Source organism: Sus scrofa, chromosome 2, assembly GCF_000003025.6.
Source record: "Sus scrofa isolate TJ Tabasco breed Duroc chromosome 2, Sscrofa11.1, whole genome shotgun sequence".
Lineage (NCBI taxonomy): Eukaryota > Metazoa > Chordata > Mammalia > Artiodactyla > Suidae > Sus > Sus scrofa.
In genome coordinates this window covers 42,151,436-42,173,431 of record NC_010444.4, presented here as the reverse complement: position 1 = coordinate 42,173,431, position 21,996 = coordinate 42,151,436, and the positions used below count along the sequence as shown (strand labels likewise).

The 21,996-nt window shown below is 45.4% G+C and overlaps 1 protein-coding gene across 20 annotated transcripts in view; it reads right to left on the bottom strand.

The window, feature by feature from the left end:
- Positions 1 to 21,996, bottom strand: part of PLEKHA7 (pleckstrin homology domain containing A7) — a 229,981-nt gene that overhangs the window by 138,095 nt on the left and 69,890 nt on the right. For 2 of the 20 annotated variants that reach the window (XM_021083289.1, XM_021083294.1), the window contains exon 1: positions 7,959 to 9,669. The exons of 14 other annotated variants lie outside the window; for them this stretch is intronic. In XM_021083289.1, the coding sequence (XP_020938948.1) occupies positions 7,959 to 8,041 (83 nt within the window). In that variant the 5' untranslated portion in view covers positions 8,042 to 9,669. Of the gene's footprint in view, positions 1 to 4,345; positions 5,226 to 6,646; positions 7,645 to 7,675; positions 7,891 to 7,958; positions 9,672 to 21,996 lie in introns of those variants that run through there. 4 more of the 20 variants (XR_002341558.1, XR_002341562.1, XR_002341561.1 and 1 more) reach the window with 4 other exon arrangements.

Sequence of the window (21,996 nt, the reverse complement as noted above, 5' to 3'; positions counted from 1 at the left end):
GAAGGAGCCCAAGCTGGGATCTGAACCCTGACTCTCCATTCTACCCTGTGTGACCAAGGTCTTGTTAATCAACCTCTCTGAGCTTTCTCAATATACAAGACACACACAACAAGCCCATTAACACTGACCCACCGGTAAAATGCCCAGCAGGCAATATGTTTTCATCAGGGGCTGGACCCCTCCTTCCTGCTCCTGAAAGAATAAAGTTGGCAGGGCAAGTAAATCCTCTCATTGAGTACAACTTGGTGTATGTGCACTGTTTCCCTAATGTTATCCACACCCCACCTCCATGATTCTGCCACCTCCCTGTCCAACCTTGTCTATTTTTCTTTAAATAGACAGCCAAGATTTTAGACACATCCTAAGCAACAGCAGCTGCCAAATGATGAGTTTAATATTCTGGCTATATTTCAAGTGAAAAAATCATATACTCATGTATAAAACCATTAAAATTTAAAATATCCAGCCTGGTGTTATTCCATATCCTGTTACATTTTGGGAAACCCTAGTGAAAAAAACCTGAGTTCTGGTCCTGACTCAACTAACAGCTATTAGGTATGCCCATGTCAGGTCCCTTCTCTGAGACTCAGTTTCCCCCAAATAAGAAAATAAAGCGAATGATCGGAGTTCCCGTCGTGGCTCAGTGGTTAACGAATTCGACTAGGAACCATGAGGTTGCGGGTTCCATCCCTGACCTTGCTCAGTGGGTTAAGGATCTGGCGTTGCTGTGAGCTGTGGTGTAGGTTGCAGACACAGCTCAGATCCCGTGTTGCTGTGGCTCTGACATAGGCCGGCGGCTACAGCTCCAATTAGACCCCTAGCCTGGGAACCTCCATATGCCGAGGGAGCAGCCCTAGAAAAGGCAAGAAGACAAAAAAAAAAAAAAAAAAGAAAAGAAAAAAGAAAGAAAAGAAAGCGAATGATCTAGACAATCTTTCCATTTCCTTTCAGTTCTGAGACTATGAGATTTATTACTAAGTGATCCATATAAACAAGAGAATCCGTGCAGGGGATTTTTGAAAAAAGTAATGACTATCATTCAACATAATTAGAATCATTCATCTTAAAAGATGACAGAAGAAAAGAAAGAGAGGGAATGACAAAGAGGTATATGCCATACCTTCCCTCATCTCGAAAGACTCTGACTTTGTGCTTCTCTTTTAAGGGATTTTTCAAACAAGAGAGCACTTGGTCTTATAATGGGACAACCTGGATCTGAATCTCAGCTTGGATGGTTGTTAGCTTTATTACCTTTGGCAGGCCATTTAACTTCATAGTTTTTCTACAACTGTAAAATGGGTAATACCTCCCTAGCAAGGCTGACTGGGGACTAGGCGTGAATTACTTATCTAAAGCACCTGGAACAGAAGTGGACACAGTCACTGTTTGCTATTACTATTTTGCCTGGACTAATCGGCTGAGTACACACCCGTCTTTCCCACTTCACTGTAAGCACTCTAAAGGCAGAAAGGCCTTGCTTATCTTTCTCTCCCCTCACTGTGCCTAGCACAGTGTTTCACTAAAATAAAAAACCTGGCCTGGATTTGTAGGGAATCAAAGCTTACAGAAAGAGTATTTGCTCCCAGACAGGAAACTGGATATGCACAGAGATAGATGAATAACAAGCATTCTTCCCTGTCGAAAATGAATGTTCCCTCTTGCTAAAAGGAGTCTTTAAAAAATCACCAAAATGTAAACAATGTTTGACTCTGGTGCTTGAGCCATGACTCCCTGCTTTATCTCCCTATATAACATCCCATATGGTCCATCATATGTCCACAGTAGGAAAAATCACTAAAATTGTTACAAGGATAAATGAGACTGACTGCCTCTGAGTCTGAAAGTCAGAGACCTGGAGTCCACTCCCCAGCATTTCATATCTGGCTACCTGACCTCGGGCAAGTCATTCCACTTTCCAGTAAAATGACAGAAACAATACCACTCTGACATCACCAGGCTGCTGTGGGAACTAGGTCACCCAGGTTAGGGCAGTGAAAATCTCCGCTGAGAGCCCTGGAATCTCCTGTGCGTGCCTGAGTCCCACCAGTTGCTTTTCACTTTCTATTTCTAACCAGACCTTTATTTGTCATACCTCCATATACGTTATACTTGTCGTAAAAAGAAAGAATAACCCACAAAGCTGCAGCCTTTTTCTTACCCCATAAACCTGCTACAAAAAAGTACTGAGAAGGAATTTCAGGCTGTGAGCATCACTGCTGTTAATGAGCACCACCCGTGTTTGAAACGCCACCAGCCGTGAATCCTTAATTTCATAGGGTGTTTTGTTTCTTTCTTCCCTTTTTCCCCCACAATACATTAAAACTTCAGACTGAGGGCTCGCTGGCAGAAGGTCTGTAGCAGAGGGGAAGAGGCAAAACAGCTAACCAGAACCATCAGAAGGATGGGACCTTGAAAACTCCAAGCCTAATGGAGTTAAGACTCTACACCAAACATTTCCTCTGCCTAAAATCAAACTGGCAACTTCTTTCTTTCTCTTCCTCCTTTTGTTTCTTGTATCCACAAACCTTTCATATGTACATGAATTTACACTCAAGTCAGGAGAGATAACTGATCCTTAGGACCTAAGTGCTGCCCAGCATTGAAGCAAGCTGATGTATAATCCCTTTTATATATCTTGCATTACTATGCTAATATCTTTGATCCACCAGCAACCATTAAACGAGTGAGCACAGGAGGGTTACAGTTCCACACAAATGATATTTAAAAGTGAGAGCCGGAGTTCCCGTCGTGGCGCAGTGGTTAACGAATCCAACTAGGAACCATGAGGTTGCGGGTTCGGTCCCTGCCCTTGCTCAGTGGGTTAAGGATCCGGCGTTGCCGTGAGCTGTGGTGTAGGTTGCAGATGCGGCTCGGATCCCGAGTTGCTGTGGCGCTGGCGTCGGCCAGTGGCTACAGCTCCGATTTGACCCCTAGCCTGGGAACCTCCATGTGCTACGGGAGCGGCCCAAAGAAATAGCAAAAAGACCAAAAAAAAAAAAAAAAAAAAGTGAGAGCCAAGGCGTTCCCTCATGGTTGAGCAGGTTAAGGATCCAGCATTGTCACTGCTACAGCTCTGGTTACAGCTGTGCCACAGGTTCAGTCCCTGACCTAGAAATTTCTGCATGCCACGGGCACAGCCAAAAAATAAATAACAGCCAAGAAGGTGCTGTATCTAGAAGCCCCAGAGAGCCTATCAATGAAAGACAGATGGAACCAGAAAAGGGTACCAAAAAACCAAAATGACCAATACAAACCTCTTTTGCTCATTTTACAAACATATCCAGAATTAGCTTGGGATGTTAGACTAGGAGGATGGAAGGAAAACAGTAAGCAAATGTATTTGCAGAAACTTTGCCTCCTGGTTTATTCCTATTCTGGGAGGCAGACAGAGTTCTTCAGATGCATAATTTCCACAGGGGGTCAGTCACATGGCAATTTTAATTCCTAAGAGTCAACTTCCCTGTCAGTAAAATGTAGGTGATAATTAACTGCATCATAAATTGTTGTGAGGAGTGGGGGCAGTGGTAGGAATCGAAGGAATGAGGGGGGTGGCCAGTGGGACGATGGGGGTGAGCTGTGGTGTAGGAGGGCGGAGCGTTGCGTGGCCGGGTAGGGGTGGCTAAGTCGATTAATACTGGAACTCATGTGGCGGAGCGAAAAATAGAAAAAAAAAAAAACAAAAAAAAAAAAAAAAAAAAAAAAAAAAAAAAAAAAAAAAAAAAAAAATAAATTGTTGTGAGAATTAAATGAGATAATATGTGAAAGCACTTAGTGTATGGTACACAGTAAGCCATCAGTAATTATTTGCATGCTGCCTTAGTTTTTTTTTTTTTTTGTCTTTTTGCTTTTTCTAGGGCCGCTCCCGCAGCATATGGAGATTCCCAGGCTAGGGGTCGAATCGGAGCTGTAGCCACCAGCCTAAGCCAGAGCCATAGCAACGCAGGATCCGAGCCGAGTCTGCAACCTATACCACAGCTCACAGCAATGCCAGATCCTTAACCCACTGAGCAAGGCCAGGGATTGAACCTGCAACCTCATGGTTCCTAGTTGGATTCGTTAACCACTGCACCACAACGGGAACTCCAATGCTGCCTTAGTTTTGCATATACTATTCCATTTGATCCCAAAAACTGAGAGGTAGATTTTATTACTCTCACAGGACAATAGCTCAAAGAGATAAAAGGACTTGCTCAGAATCACACAGATAAAAAGTGCCAGGAGTCTGGTTGTTTTTAGGACTAACAATCCATAATCATGGCTGAACCAGAGATGGTCCCATTACCAAGAATTTGAGCATGCTACCTTTCCAGCTCAAACGGTACTGTGCCTGCAATCAGGAACTCACCAGTCTCCAAGGCCTCTTCGAATAGTCAGACACTAGAAAACAGGCTTAATGTGAAGGTCAGAAAAAACTTCCAGGACAGTTCTCACATCTGACCCTAGGAGCCTAGGTATGACCTCTGGGGTGGGCACAAAATGGCACTTCTGACATTCTCATCTTCTATATAATAAAACAACTGTCTCGGCTGCTGCTCCAAGGATCCTCTAGTTACCTTTCATCAAAAAAAAAAAAAAAAAAAAAAATTTTAAGCTACCAATTAACAAGAGCTGCGTTCAATCCTATATAAACACCTTGTATAATCCTCACAATTATCCTGCTAGGGGGAGGAGGTGAAGAGAGGTACCCTTATCTCTATTTAACAGGCAAAGAAATAGACTCAGAGAGGCCCAGGGTCAGAGCTAATAAACAGCAGAGACTAAATTTTAACCCAATTAGGCAGAGAAAGTGCCACAAACCATTTCAATTTACTCCTCATCAATCCCTTTCCCCCAACCTGGATACCCACAGGGCCTAGGCCTGGAATAACTAGCCTCTTTTCTCTTCACCAGAGACAGTAAAACCCAGTGGAAGGAATTTAGTGCTTCTGCAAACCAAGACAGCAAAGGCTGGCAGGGTCTTTATTCAGTTTCTCCTCTTGATCTTGCATGATTCAGAACAAACTTTCAGAGAACTTCTATCTTAGCCTGGGTACCTTCTCCTGAGGCCAATCCCAAGAAGAGGCCCCCTGCCAGAGAAATACAGTAACAGCCACCATTAAACCCAGCACCTCTGTTAAGAGGGAATGGAGGAGTTCCTGTTGGGGCTCAGCGGAAACGAATCTGACTAGCATCCATGAGGACGCAGGTTTGATCCCTGGCCTTGCTCCGTGGGTTAAAGATCCAGCATTGCCATGAGCTGTGGTATAGGTGGCAGATTCAGCTCGGATCCCATCTTGCTGTCTGTGGCTGCGGTGTAGGCTGGCGGTTATAGCTCCAATTAGACCCCTAGCCTGGGAACTCCATATGCCACAGTGCGGCCCTAAAAAGACGAAAAAAAAAAAAAAAAAAAGAGGGAAAGGAGAAGTCCAAGAGCTGATGTACAGAGCCAGGCTGCCCCTTTAACCTGGTGTCAGGGGCAGTCAGGCCCCAGGACAGAGGCCTCAGCTAATGCTGGACTCACCATAGCCTGTTGTGCCCAGCATGGACACTAGGCACAGGACACATGGGGAATCTCTAAACCAGCCCTGCTCAGTCCTCTGACCCTACCACTCATAACGATGCTGAACCCCTCCAGTTCACCCCACAATCCCACAGCCTTTCTAACAACGGCCTCACTTTCCCACAACCTCACAACCCCTGTTCACGTCACAGAACCCCCAGAGACCTTACAGAATCAACTTGAGTAGCTTCCCCAGGCAGTGGCCAGGCCATTATTAATGAATATTCAGCCATGACCAGCAGGCTGCAAGTGAGCAGACATTAGATGGCAGCCTTGGGCAGACTTCCCATAGAAAAAAACTGTTCTTAAATCGGGACCATCTCCAAATCCTCACCTTGCAGAGTGACAGCAGATCAACAGCAGCTCAGGGCACTGCGGGAGAAGGTGGCACTCTAAAAGCATGTGTGTTGGGGGAGGGGCGCCACTGAGTGAATGTACATACCACAAACCCAGTGTGACAGGTGGCATGGACCCCCCAATAACGCAGGGTGAGAATCAGCAGTCTCTCTCCAGCCAAGCCCTTCTTCACTCATCTCCTCTCTGGAAGCTTGGGCTGAGATGAGGACTATGTGTCCCTGGGCAGCCATCAGAACAGTTCAGCCCAGGAGGAACCCAGTAAGCCAAGCCACTGAAGGAGGGGATAGAAAACCGAAGGGGAGATGTGGGGACTGCAACGGCCTGTCTCAGAGAACTGCTCTGATACAATTCACAGTCTATGGTCAATGTTAAATTCTTCCTTCCTGCACTCTTCACCCCTATAAGCATATCGCCCCTCCCACAACCCCCCCCCATAAGTCCAGCCCCCTGTTGCACCCCAAGAGTGCCAACTTTCAAGACATGCTCTTCTCATCACAGATCTGCCAACACTTTAGTTTACAAGGCTGAATCCATTACCCCAATCTGCCAAAGAAAGAGCAGTGTCCCAAGTCTCTAAGGCACAGCACCTGCCAGGAGGGCTGAGTTCGGCAACTCTCCTCAGGCCCCAGCTGGCGCAAAATCTCAGGCCTCCTACTAGCCCAATCCCTTAAAGCCAAGACCTATCCACAGCCCTCCATTTAAGGCTGGGCCCTTCCACACAGCACACAGCACAGCACACACAGCACACACCTCGTGACACTACCAGTCTGAGAATCCACCTTCTCCCAGCCTTTGGGGAGGGAAACTGAAACCAGAGAGTGCAAACTCCGCCCTCAGCTCTTCCCTACCTTGACCTCCTCCTTCCTCTTGGCGCTGAGGGAACTGGGAGAGGCAGGTCAGGTGACCACCTGGCAGGCACTTTTGCCTCAGCCCAGAGTACTACGGAACTGGGGCCTGAAAATACACCCCAGGGCACTTGTTGAATCTGCCGAGGTTTCCAGGCTCTGGGGCCGGGACAGGGCAGCGCTTTTCAGAATGCTTTTCAGACTGCCTGCCAGCTGAGAACTCAGTCTCACACACTTGGCCTGGAAGCTTCATCTGGAAGCTGCCCTGGGGCAGGTGGTAGGAAAAGGGGTGGTTTCCGATGGTAAAGGAGGAAAGGTATAGATAGGCGGGTTCCAAAGTAGATAAAAACCTAGAGCTTCTCCCTTTCTGCCCTCAGGGTAATCCACAGAAGGCGAAAACGGTTTTCTTCTGCAGGGTCCTGGTGACTGGGGGAATGCCAGCATCCTTCTCAGGAAATGGGATGCAATAGCCTGAGCTTAAACCTTGACTGCCAACGCCAAAAAAGGGAAAGAAAAACCTGCGACCCACCAATCTTATTTCCAGATCCCCTCCCTCCAGCCTAAACACATTAATAATTAACTTGCCTACCCGGGAGCTCGCCGGCGTTGCCATAAAAGATGAGTAATGACACGGGAGTCCCGGCCCCATGCCCATAGGCTTCTAGGCTCCGGGCTGGGACCGGCGCCTGGAACAAAGCCTCCGCATTCCTCCGGGAAGGTGTGTCTGAAACCAGATCTGTCAAAGGCGAGAGGCTGACCCCTTACCTCCCACTTAGCCGACCCCCGGCTAGAAAGGGTGGGGGGAGGGGCCGACGCGCGGGGCGGAACTGGTGGCGAGGTCGCCTTTGCCCACTTCCCCTCCCCCGCACTCCCAACGACCGGTGCCCCCAAACAGCCGATTTCGAGACGCCGCGCTGAGAGATAATCCTGTTACCATGAATGCTGGCTGTACTTGGAAACCAATTCTCAAAAGAAGGCAGCTCCCTCGGCGCCCTTCCCGATGAGTAACCCAAAGCCAATAGCCGGCTCAATGAATTCTCTCGCTGAAACTCCAGTGGCGAGCTGCGGCTCCCACGCGGATGGCCGGCCGAGAACCAACCAGCTCACGTCACGCCGGCTCCCAGGCACAAAAACACCCCCAAATACAGCCCGTGCACATTGCGCCCTGCCGGCCCAACTACCCGCAGCCCCCCGAAAGTTACGGTGTGCGGACATACCTGCAGGCTCCCGGCAGCGTCCCCCGCAAGCCCCCCAGGGCGGTGGGGCACGCGTGCCCGGACGGGCAGCGCCGCGGTTCCATGAGCCACTCCGGGAGCCGGGACTGGCCACGGTCAGCAGCGCTGGGTTGCGGAGCGCGCTGGGGCCTCAGCACGCCCGCGGCGCATCTCGCGCCCTCCTTGTCCTCGCCCGGCCTTCCCTAAAAGCCCACACCCACTTGACATCAGCTCGGATCAAAGCACGTGGCGCAGCGCCAGACGGCAGACCCCGGCGGTCCAGAGCGCGCCCTAGGTGCCACTGCTTCGCCAGGACCGCGCGTCCGAGCCGCACATTTCTCTCCTTGCAGATGATGCTGCAAGCAGGAGTGGGCAGGGAGACGGAAGAGGGGGAGGGAAACCCGCGGAGGGGGCAGGACCTGCAGCCTAACAGCCGCGCTGCTCTGGCGCCTAGCCAACCACCAGCAGACCCTACAGCCCTTGCTGCTAGCGCGCCCATCAACTGTGAAGACCAGGTTGCAGGTGATCTGGGTTGCTGTTCTCTCCCCACCAAGAAGTCCTGACCTTGAATCCTCTTCCCCAGAATGACTGAAGGAGGCTTCCCTCTAACCACCCCCTACTAAATTGCCAGGTCTGATTCTGCCAAGCCAGGAATGAATTCTTGGTTGGATGTGGTTGCTGACCCCATCACCCAGGAGGCTGCTATGGGGCACCCAAAGAAGCTGACCTTATCCTCTGGCTTGTTGCTATACCTGCAGCCTCAACTGGGTCTCCTTTCTTTTTCTCTTCTCTCAATGCCCTTGGCAATAAGGGACAGCTCTCCTGGCAAGCTCTTGCAGGCAATCAGAAACAGCACCACCCAGCAGCCCACACACACTTCTAATTCACTCATTAACATCCATCCAAATAGTCAAACATTTAAGCATTTATTAAGGCTTAGTATATGCCAGGAGCAACATAAACAACGTTCCTGCACTCATAGAGCTCTACAGTCATAGCGTATATAGTCAGGGAGGGAGAGATTAAAAACAAAGAAAGGTAATTATAATTGTGACAAGTGTATTAAAGGTAAGAGGTGCTACAAGAACGCACCCAGGAACCCTAAACAATATTGGCAGTCAGGAAAGGCTTCCCTGAGGAAGTGACATTTGAGCAGCTGAAGTATGAAGAGAAGTTATCCAGGGGGAGGGAAAGTTCAGGCAAAGACACAGGTTAGGTTCATTCCCATTCACAGGTGGAGAAAGTTCCCTTGTGGCCTAGTAGGTTAAGGATCACAGCTGCTGCATGGGTTTAATCCCTGGCCTGGGAACTTCTATATGCCCTGGGAACAGTCCAAAAAAAAAAAGATTGCCTCCATTCAAAAGTGAAGATAAGCAGACATGAACTTGCTGGAGACACATGGGCCTTTGTCCAGGAGGGGCATGAGGCAGTTCACAGGCCCTGGAAGAGAGTTCAAAGAGGCCCTTATGTCTGCTTTCTCTTCTCCCCCTGAACCAGGCTATCTTTCCCATCACTGAGCTCTAAACTGGCAGTTGGGAGCTTTTACTTCTAGCTCCAACTCCATCATCAATTTGCTATGTGGCTCTAAAGAAATCCCTTCCACTCTTTGGTTTCAATTTCTCCACCTAAAATGAGGGTTTGGGAGTTCCTGCTGTGGCTCAGCAGGTTACAAACCCAACTAGTATTCATGAGGATGTGGGTTCAATCCCTGGCCTCGCTCATGAGTTAAGAATCCGGTGTTGCCGTGAGCTGTGGTGTAGGTTGCAGACAAAGCTTGGATCCCGGTTGCTGTGGCTGTGGTGTAGGCTGGCAGCTGCAGCTCCGATTGGACCCCTACCCTGGGAACTTCCATAAGCCTCACTTGCAGCCCTAAAAAGCAAAACAAACAAACAAACAAACAAAAAAACTTAAAAAATAAATAAATAAATAAACAAATAAAATGAGGTTTTGGTTAGAACAGTGTTTCTACATTTATTTTTTTCAAACCCATATTCCCCTATTCCCTTTTGGTTTTTTCCTTTGTTTTTTCTTCTTAGGGCCATACCTATGGCACATGTAAGTTCCCAGGCTAGGGGCTGAATCCCAGCCACAGCCCCTGGCCTACGCCACAGCCACAGCAACGCCAGATCTGAGCTACATCTGTGACCTATGCTGCACACAGATCCATTGTTACTACACCTGTGGTGTAGACCCCAGCCGCAGCTCCCATTCAACCCCTGGCTGGGAAACTTCCATATGCAGCAGGTGCGGCTATAAAAGGAAGAAAGAAAAACTGGAAAAACTGTATGTGCCCCTTTAAGTATACAGCATTAAAAGATGTCTGCTGACGTTAACTTGGAAGTAGGAATAAAGAAATGGTCTCCAGGAATTCCCTTGTGGTGTTAAGGATCCAGCATTGTCACGTCAGCTTGGTTCACTGCTCTGGTGAGGGTTGGATTCCCTGGCCCTGAAACTTCCACATGCCACAGGAGTGGCCAAAAAAAATTTTTTTTTTAAATTAAAGGAGTTCCTGCTGTGGCGCAACAAGATCAGTGGCATTTCGGAAATGCTGGGATGTAGGTTCAATCCCCAGCTTGGAACAGTGGCTTAAGGATCCAGTGTTGCCTCAGCTGTGGCACAGACTGCCAACTACAGCTCGGATCTGATCCCTGACCCAAGAATTCCATATGCTGGAGAGCATCCAAAAAAGAAAAAAAAAAAAAAAAATGGTCTCCAAGCTCACCCTTTTCCTGTTATCTGTCCCCATCCTTCCCACATGAGTCTGACCATAAGCACTTATCTCTAGCCTCATTTCTTTTATTCTTTCCAGGATAAATTGGCCAGGCAATGAACAGAAGCCATGGGTCATCCAAAAGGCATGCTGTGGAAGACTGTTCTGAATGATAATTTCCAGTGATGCTGGGAAACAGACACTTTTAAGGACGCATATAATGTTCCTGTGGACAAATCAGCTATATGATTTAAAAGCCCTAAAAATGTATGTATCCTTTGAACCATCGATTCCAGATCTACGAATTTATCCTCAAGATATCATTATAGATAAACACAAAGATTTATCCACAAGGATGTTCACATCATCATCTTCATAACAACAAATGATTGGTTAGTAAACCATGGTACATTTTTGCCATTGAATATATGCAACTTTAAAACTGATATATAAAGGAGTTCCCATTGTGGCTCAGTGTTTAATGAACCCAACTAGTATCCATGAGGTTGTGGGTTTGATCCCTGGCCTCAATCAGTGGGTTAAGGATCTTGCCTTGCCATGAGCTGTGGTTTAAATCACAGACACAGCTTGGATCCTGCATTGCTGTGGCTGTGTCGTAGGCTGGCAGCTACAGCTCCAACAGGACCCCTAGCCTGGGAACCTCCATATGCGACAGGTGTGGCCCTAAAAAGGCAAAAGACAAAAAAAAAAAAAAAAAAAAACTGATATATAGAATATTTACTGTTGAATAAAACAAAACAAAGATTACAAGACAAATGATCCCTGTGTGTGCAAGCATGTGTGTACAGGTTGGAGGGGGATGATGGTGGTGGTAAGCACCTATGATAAAATTACACTGTGTTCATTTTTCTTACTGGTTGATTCAAAACCTAGCCTTTGGACCAAAACATGATGCCACTATGGTTTGTCACCCTCACTAGTAAATCTATTAACCCATATGAAAGTTACAGAACCTTAATATTTAAACAGCATAGAATAAACCTTGCAGGTAGGCAGGAACCTGGCTCAATTCTCTACTGCTATCCACTCACCATTAGGGATTTGATAGTAATCTTAAAGGTAGAATAGTTTTCCCCCAGACGTTTCATTTCATCTAGCTTTTTCAGCTGTTCTTTCCTTGAGTCTAGCTCAGTAGTTTCCAGATGTTAGAGTGCATAAAAATTACTGTCCATGGTGGTTTAGGGTAATCTTGACTTTATGAGATTTTTTTCCTTTATACTTTATACATTGTCTAATCACTGTATGACAGTTCAGAAGAAAAAGAAAAAAGACTACTGAAAGATATTTACCAAAATGTTAACAATATTGGAATTATAGTTGATTCTATTTCCTTCCTTCAGATTTTCTGTGTTTTCCAAGTTGTCTGTAAATAAACATATATTACCTTGGTAATCAGAAAATGAAATGCTGCTTAAAAACAAGTGGGTTAGAAACCCTCCGAAAGATAAAAAGAAGCTAAGTCTTGACTTTAAAAGGGGTGACTCTGATCATGCCTTTCGCAGCCCTTCTTTCTGCAAGCTCTGATACTGCCCCAGTTGGTGCCCCAACGCCCAAGGACGACAGTACATCGTCGCTAGGATACCATGTAGGAAAAACTGGCAAGAAAATTATTTTTACATTTACCTCCTGGGCTATGCTTATAATAATGCTTAGAAGCTTAGACTAAAGGGTCCAAAAGGAAGCAGCCATGATCACCCGCTAATGGATCTCCTACCCTGAAACTCACCAAACATTCTAGGTTCTTAATAAGCTGAAAACAAATATGACATACACCTCCAGGTCCTGAGGACCAAAAACTGTTCAGCCTGCTTTTCCCAGACCTGATGGTGCCACCAAGCACACTGTCAAGAACCAGCAGAAAAAGCACAGGCCATGAATCAGACTGGGCTCAGCCAGTAATTGGTTGAATTATCTATGCCTCAGTTTCCCCTGTTAAAAGTAGTAAAGACTCTACTTTTTTTGTTTGAAGGGGTGGCTATAAAAGCATTAGGACAAGGTAGAAAATACTACCTCAATGTAGCATGTTATTATTTAATGGAACCATATGCTAGGACTTTTGGAGGGCGAAGGAGTTGACTAGTTGTGGGTTCTTTGTCCCAAGGGTGGTAAACTTCAATTTGCATCACATTTCAAGCTTTCTGAGAACCAAAAGTGTTCACAAACCTGATGAGGGAGTGAAATGGGAAACAAGACTTTCTCTTATGGCAAAACTCAGGAACTCTTTTTTTTTTTTTGTCTTTTTAGGGCCACCCCCATGGCATATGGAGGTTCCCAAGCTAGGGTTGAATCAGAGCTGTAGCCTGCTGGCCTATACGCCACAGCCAGAGCAACATGGGATCCGAGCTGCGTCTGCGACCTACACCACAGCTCACAGCAACACTGGATCCTTAACCCACTGAGCAAGGCCAGGGATCGTACCCACGTCCTCGTGGATACTAGTCGGGTTCGTTAATCACTGAGCTAAAATGGGAATTTCCAGGAACTCTTATATCAAGGACAGAAGGAAGTGAGTTTAAAAATCCAAGCTGAGGAGTTTCCATTGTGGCACAGTGGAAATAAAACCAATTAGCATCCATGAGGATGTGGGTTCGATCCCTGGCCTTGCTCGGTGGGTTGGGGATCCAGCGTTGCTGTGAGCTGTGGTGTAGGTTGCAGACAAAGCTTGGACCCCATGTTGCCATGGCTGTGGTATAGGCCGGCAGCTATAGCTCCAATTCGACCTCCAGCCTGGGAATGTCCATATGCCGTGGGTGTAGTCCTAAAAGGAAAAAGAAAAAAAAAAATCCAAGCTGGAGGCCCAGGTTTCTCAAAACACTATAGCCAACTACCATAAAGGCAGCATCTAAAGGCAAAAGATGTTTATGTTATTTGGCTTCTTTAATTCAATCATCATTCAATCCTCTACCAGGCACAGCAACCAACCGCATTCTCTGCTCAAAGTAAAGCACATGATTTCCAAGCCAGACAGAGCTCCTATTAGGTTACATTTTAAATCCACCTAGAGTCTAATAAATCTAATTTTACTGTTATGGCATCTATTAAAACATGGGGCCTTTGTTTAGAGAGTAAACAGAGGGGAGGAAAGCACAGACATCAAGAGCTGGAAATTTTGATTATTCCGGAACTGTTTCTGGAAAGGAAGTGATAAGAATGAACTTGATTTTAAAACATAATTTTAATGGGCTCAACTGTATGAGAATATCTGCTCTTATACAACTATCCAGCCCCCTTGAGAAGAGACCAGCCTCCTACCCGCCTACCCCCACAGCCAGGCAACAGCACAGGGACAGACATGAGGCACCCTGCTTCATCTACGTGGGAAACACTGAACATACTAACCAAGGTAGCCAACTTGGACTGGGGACTTGAAGACTAAGAGTCATTAAGGAGAAAGCCTACTTGCTCCATGGTCAGAACAAAAAGCCACACAAATGACTTTTGCTAAAATGAGTAATTAGTAAGTATATATAGAGCTTAACAAATCTTTTAAAAATCATGGACTAAACCAAATTACAAAACTCCTAATTAGCTAGAACACATATCTGTGACCAGTGATCTTCGTACATTCATTTTATCAAAAGAGCCTCAGTTGGGGAGTTCCCTGGTGGCTTAACAGGTCAAGGACCTAGTATTGTTACTGCTGTGGCATGGGTTCAATCCCTGGCCCAGGAACCTCAACATACTGTGAATGTGAACCCTCAATAACCTTGGTTGATTGTAAAAAAGCAAATTCCAGGGGTCTACCCCAGAGACTCTCATACCACAAATCTAGAGTGAGCCCAAGAATCTGCAAACAACCTGGGTGATTCGGCTTTTTGCGGTCTGGAGCCCACACTGAAATCTGAAGCTAAAAGGCCAGGAAGAGTCCAACACTCCTGTCTCCCCACTACCATCTAGGAGGCAGCACCCAAGTGGGCTTGAATCAATTTGTAATCAATGCTGAATGAATCCAATTGATGCATCTTACAAAACTCACAACAAAATCACAACAAAACTAAAGTGTGATGAAGAATGGCAGAAAAAAAGAAAATATAAAGAATCACTAAGCACATAGGAAGTGCTCTAAAACAGTTATCTTCCCCCCCCCCTTTTTTTTAAGGGCTGTTCCCATGGCACATGGAGATGCCCGTGCTGGGGTCCAATTGGAGCTACAGCTGCCGACCTATGCCGCAGTCATGGCAACACCAGATCCAAGCCGCATCTGCAACCTACACCACAGCTCATGGCAACACCGGATCATTAACCCACTGAGCGAGGCCAGGGATCAAACCTGCAACCTCATGCTTTCTAGTTGGATTCGTTTCCACTGCACCATGAGGGGAACTCCCTAAAACAGTTAACTTTTTTAAAAGATGAGGATACTGAAATTTTTATACCTGTCTAGTCTCACCTTCTATGCATAAGCCAGGTATGAAATCTCTGAATTCACTAGTGTTACCACCTAAAAACTGCATGGACTCAGACAGACCTGAGTTAAAAACCTGGGCTCACTCACTTGCAGCTGGGTGGCCCTGGATAAGTTTTTTCTTCTCTGAGCCACTCTATTTCCTCACCTCTAAAATGGGTTTAAAAATATATATCCCCTTAATATTGTTATGAGGGAGGTATAACAGAATTGTCAAAGGGTGGAGGGCGTAGTAGATACTAAATAAACAGCAACGACCATTATTTAATCTATGGATAAACATTTATTAGGGCCTTTTATAAGTTAGGTGTTGTGAGCACAGGAAATAACAGTAGACACCAAAGAGACAGAGGGACGAAAATACAAATAACATACAAGTAAATAAATAATTTCAGAAATTGATGTCTGCTATGAAGAAAATAAAATAGTGATGTGACAGAGTGAAATGGTGGTTCAGGAAAGCATCTGATATCAGGGAAGGCCTAAGATGTCGCATTTAAATGAAGAGCAATTTAGGTAAGAGACCAGGTGGGAACAAACTAAGTGCATTCCTGGGAAGGAAGGGCTGTGAGGCTAGAACTCAGTGACCAGTGGGATGACGATAAAAGAGGAAACTGGGGAGTCAGATAATGAAGCTTATGAGGCTATGTAATATTTAGTGGGAGTTTAGATTTTGCTCCAAATGCAGTAGGAAGCCGTGGATGGGTTTAAAAGAAAATTTTGTGCCGTGGAAGACGCACGAAAAACTTTTTTTTTTTTTTTTTTTTTTGTCTTTTTTAGGGCCGCTTCCGTGACATATGGAGGTTCCCAGGCTAGGGGTCTAATCGAAGCTGTAGCTGCTAGCCTATACTTCAGCCATAGCAATGCAGGATCTGAGCCATGTCTGCAACCTACACCACAACTCATGGCAATGCCAGATCCTTAACCCACTGAGCAAGGCCAGAGATAGAACCTCTGTCCTCATGGATGCTAGTCAGATTTGTTTCCACTGAGCCATAATGGGAACTCCTCACCCAAGCCTTTGAATGAGGTTTTAGATATGTGTTTGGGGTGGGTGGGGTTTTTTGGGTTTTTTGTTTGTTTGTTTTTGTATGTATGTTTGTTTGCTTTCTAGAGCTGTATCCACTGCCTATGGAAGTTCCCAGCCTAGGGGTCAAATCAGAGCTACAGCCACTGGCCACAGCCACAGCCACAGCAACGCAGGATCCGAGCTGCATCTTCGACCTATACCACAGCTCACGGCAATGCAGGATCGTTAACCCACTGAGCAAGGCCAGGGATCAAACCCAAAACCTCATGGTTCCTAGTCGGATTTGTTAACCACTGTGCCATGACGGGAACTCAGAAAAAGACTTTTATAGGTGCTATTTGGAGGATGGCCGGGGGTTGGGGACAATAAATAAAAACGTAACATTTCCTTTTTGCTAAACTATGTGCTCAGAACTGTCCTAAGAACCGTACATGTACGATCTCTTTTTTTCGGCGGCGGCGGCGGGGGGGGGGGGGGGGGGGGGCCTTGTCAACGGCATGCAGATGTTCCCAGGCCAGGGATCGAACCTGCACCAAAGAAGCAATCCAAACTGCTGCAGTGACAAGGCTGGATCCCTAATCCACTGCATCACAAGAAAACTCCAACTCCCAAGTTTTGGGATTGAGCAATGGAAGAGATGCCAGTTTCCCGAAATGGTTAAGCCCAGGGAAGATCAAATCAAAGGAAAGGGGAGGCATTAAAATCAAACAAGAACTCAGCTTTGCACATGTTAGGTCTGAGGTGTCTATTAGACATCCTAGTGGAGGCATCCGGAAGGCTGCGAGCTGTGGCCATCTGCAGTCTGGGGAGAAGTCAGGGCTGCAGATGTAATCAGAGGTACCTCACCACCACATGACTCCTCACCTGGTATGTTGTGAGGATGGAGGAGGAGGGCTCTTCCGGCCATGGAACTGGTTGGTGGTAACAAGTGAGGGCAGCACGTCATCTCAGTGCAAGACTACACCTTGTTCTGGGGCTGAAAGCACCCTGCCCAACCTGCCCTCTGTGGTCCAGTAAAGCCTGCATCCCAGCCCCATCCCCTGAACCCACTTCCAGGAGCCTATCTTCTTTCAAGATGACCTCCCATATGTCAGATCTCCAGAAGGCAACACAGAAGCTGGAGGTCCTGGAGGAGAGGATGGAAATAGAAGCTGCGGATGGAAGTTTATCAGGCATCCCGCTGCCTTGTAAGAAAAGGACTTTCTACCCCCTCTTCCACTGCAACACTCCTTTTTTCAGTACTCCTATCAACGAAGCCCATCCGGGTGTGAGTCCCTGGAATTGCTCACAAGGGCCAGAGTGCGATAATAATGAAAGGGTTTCCAAAATAAGCCTCCCACATTCGGGTTCTCAAATGCCCCACTGACGTCCAGGCTACACCATTTCCAGAAATATAGCAACCTCACTTGATAAAATACTTTCATTATTGACACCACCTTGGCTCAGAGGAAGTGGGTGTGTGCTGGAGGTCAGTAGAGGTTGGAAGGAAAAAAATAAAGGGCGACTTTTTTTTTAAAGTTCAGATGAAATGTCAAGAACATGAAGCAGCCCATGTTTACACAGAGCTTTTAAAAACTCCGAGCAGCTTCCAAGTAGCTTTAAGAAAATGGCTACAACAACCTGCCCAATGAAATGGCTTTTTAGCTTAACAGAAGTAACACCAGGCTATTCTCATTCTCCTTGTCTCCTTAGGCTTAAGCTCCTAGTATAATTTATACTCTTGCTGGTGCTGATTGTTTTACTTTTCATTCATATTTTATGGTTTTTTCATAAGCTTCTTTGAATCCACTGTGTAATAGGATAAAGCAATAGATAAAAAGACAAATAGTGCACAGTCTTGACCTTCTTGGATACTAAACTTTCAGATCTATGTAATCAATAAAGGTTGTTTATCATGGGTATTAATTGGAGGTTGGGCAAGGAAATGTTCTAATCAATATGTAAAACATTTTAAAAATTTGATCTCTTGGGAGTTCCCGTTGTGGCTCAGTGGCGACAAATCCGACCAGTATCCACAAGGACACAGGTTCAATCCCTGGCCTTGCTCACTGGGTAAGGGATTTGGTGTTGCTGTGAGCTGCATTATAGTTTGCAGACGCGGCTTGGATCTGGTGTTGCTATGGCTGTGGTGGAGGCCAGCATCTGTAGCTCCAATTCGACCCCTAGCCTAGAAACTTCCATAAGCACCTGAGGGTGCGGCCCTGAAAAGCATTAAAAATTTTTTTTCAATCTCTTGTTTTAAAAGAGAGAGTCTAGTAATAACCAGCACTTACATTTTTCATATTTTTCTCCCTAATTGCCTGAACAATAATCTATAGGGGAAGTGGATGACATCTTATGTCCTATACACGTATGACAATTTTGTGGCTCTTACCATTCAAACTGGAAACAACAGGATGCCAGTTCAATAACTGTGCTACTTCATCTTCCAAATAAGACTTGTCAAAGCCACTGAAGGAAACTGGAGTAAGACTCAATCTAAATCTAACTACAAACAAAGCTGGAAATTGCCAGTCCTTTGCTGGCATGGAGAGGTAAAAAGACATGTTGATGCCCACTGCTAGTCTCTCGTGTCTTTCTAAAAGCAGAAACAAGCTTTAGAATATGAAATTGCCAGCAGCCTGGGAACACAACTTTGGAGACATAAAAATTATTAGGTTTTCTAAATCACTGACATGAGCCAAAATCCTTACTGAGACCAGTGGGCCAAAGATAGAACCAAAACTCTCATCACATTTACAAGCGTCCCCTTAAGTGCCTTCTTCGGGAACACTCTCTAACATAAACCTGAATATAGCAATTATTTAGATCCCCACGTGCAGGCAACAAATGTTTTTGAGGAGGCTCATTCTCAAGGAGCAAAGGAAAAGCGGTATTTTTTTTTTTTTTTTAATCACCAGAAGTCACTGGAACCAATATGTTGGCACTCTAGAGCTCACGGTGATGACAGATGCTTATAATGCTCACCCTGAGGACTTGCAACCTTGTGGAAGAATAGACAGATCAAATTATGCCTTGTTGCAGTTTGAATGTGTTTTATTGCCTTCTAATTTTCTAAAGATTGACACTCCTTCCTGTACACAGTAGGTGGCAACACTGAGCCATGAGAATCCTCCATTTGCCAGCCTTGTGGCATAAAGTTTAATATAATAATAAATCCCATTCGAAAAATCAGGTCTCTATTAAAAGGATGACAACAGGCACAAAGTAATTAAAAATACATGCCTGACAAACACGGAATCAAATGCACCATCAAATGAACGTCCTGGCTTGCCGTCACTTCCCGCCTCCACTCTCCCAAGCACTGGGCAAATCCAATTATTCCTGAGACAACCGAATTGTGCCTCACTTCTCTCTTTCTCCCTGGAGACTTTTATGAAAATAATATTCAACTTGAATGTGCCTGCACTTTCAAGAGCGATAAACACATCCTCTGTGTGCAAGAGCCAGGGCAAATGAGTTCTGAGACTGCCTTGGCCAATCCCAGGTGTGGGCTTTCTCTCCCCAACTCAAGAGAGACTGGAATCTAACAGCTGTCAGAAAGCAGCCATGGCCTGTGCCAGAAATACCTTGCTGTGCAGCCCTAATTGCCAAGAGATAAGAACCCATAACCCACACAGGCACTTGTGGCTCAGTATCAGACACAGCAGACGGAAAGGAAACGGTATGCACTCGAGTCAGACAGACCTTGGGTAAGCCCTCTCCCTCCACCGCGCCTCAGTTTCCCTCATCCGGGAGGAACAGCATCAACGTGTACCAGGTTCTGCTTCAGAACTGGACTTAGAGCAGGTGCATGACACACTGCAATTGTTATTAACAGTCTCTGAAGTGTGCAGCAGAGCAAAAGGAACTTGGAGATATCCTGAGAACTTCGGTGTCAAGCTGTCTGGACAAGAGATAGTTTGTACCCTTGAAAGAACCTTGATTTTCTATGAGAGAACCACAAAAATCACATAAAATCCCTGGTGGCTTTTGCCTCATTCATTTGTTCAAATACTTACTGAAGGCTCGCAATGTGCCAGGATTATGTCACTGAAGACATCATGGCCCTGGCCTCATGAAACCAGATCTAGTGGAGAAGACAAGCTTTCAAGAGACTCTCAGGAATAGATATAAATGTACACCTGTGATAAGTACTACGAAGGAGAGGCCCATGGCCATCTGTGACTTGGCCACCTAAAATGAGGAAATCAGCCCAGTCGGAGGAGCTGCAGGATGACAAGAGCTTAATAAGAGAAGAAAGCTAAAGACGACATTGTTCTGTACACCCTCAGTGGGCCCTGCCTAAGAAATTTAACTTAAAGGAACAAACTAAGGAGGCACTTCACTTCCTCTTCATGACTAGGGTGTTTTTCTTCTCCGACAGTGATATTCAGAAAACCTACTCAGTTTCCTTTTTGTTCTGGCTGCCAGGAAGCTCCAGATCAAATATAAAATTCAGCAATAATTCAGACCCTTAATACATGCATATTTTATATTCTCACTACCCCCTGGCTTGTCGTCTTCTTTTCATTTATTTTTTCCCTGGCCCTGATTTCAAATTCCTATTTCTATTTTACCATTGTCTCTATTGTTCATGAATCCTTGGTGAAAGGAGGCAAGACACAAATAGAGACTTATTAATACTCTTTCTAAGGCTAAGGGGCTGAGCTGGAAAGGATTAACAGAGTGCCCTTTGTGTCCCCGCCTGGCGTGTTACCCCAGAGGCAGAGAAAGACATGTGGCTTGGTCCACTTTTATACAAGCAGTGCGTTCCTGGTGGTTTGTGTGATCTAGCACGATGGTGCTTTCTTCCAGAGGCACTTTATCACGTTATATTTCTACCCTAACGAGCAGCTTTCCTTTTGCTCATTTTTCTCTGAAACATTCAATGACCTATATTCACAGCGAAGCTTCATTCTGGATATTTCAGGACAGATGACCCCTCCCTTTAAAACAATTTTTTTTTTGCAATTTTCTGTTTAATAAAGACAACTCATTAAATATAAAACTGGAGTTTTCCTTTTATACCTTTGAAAGGCATGATATATATACACAAATTCTTCATCAGACCCTATGTCACGGTGTTGGGATCAGAAAATGGTCACTCTCCTCTTATGATGAATTAATGTTCATGTATTGAAGGCTGAAAACAGGAAAGACATGAGGAGGAGATGTGGGAGAGGCCATTACCTTTTTCAATTTGCAGTTTATCTGCACCTCATTTTAAAAAAAAAGGATGTTTTATGAGTAAAAGGTCCATTTCTTATAGAAAACTACTTCTCTTCCTAGGAAGATGAAATCTTTATAAATGAAAATCAGACGTAGTTCCAAGAACTGCAAATTGTGGCTCTCCTCCTTAATTGGTCCTGGTCCCCTTTTATATGATGAAAATTTAAACTGTCTCCCCAAGGAAAAAAGACATAAGCACAATTTTGGCCAGTTTTAGGAGATTCAAGAACCTTTTGAGGAGTTCCCTGGTGGCCTAGTGGGTTAAGGATTTGGTGTTGTCACTGCTGTGGCCCAGCTCACTGCTGTGGCATGGGTTCAATCCCTGGCCCAGGACCTTCCACAGCCATGGGCGTGGCAAGGGAAAAAAACCTTCTGAAAGTCCATTCATGAACTTAGGCAGAATCTCCCTAAGAAAAGAGCAAATACCTGTGGGCACCTGAGATGACAGTGAGGCAAGAACATTCGAAAAACTATAAATGCTATAAGTAACAGTTATATGTAATGTAGATAAGAGTTACGTGAAATTATTTTTTAAATTCACTTATTTGGTGTCTGAATTTTTTTTTTTTTTAAGTGAGTCGGTTTTATATGGCTATTGCAAAAGTGCAGAGGTAGAACAGGAATGCCTAAAGTTTGAGATGCTGAAGTTTGTGGAATATTGCAT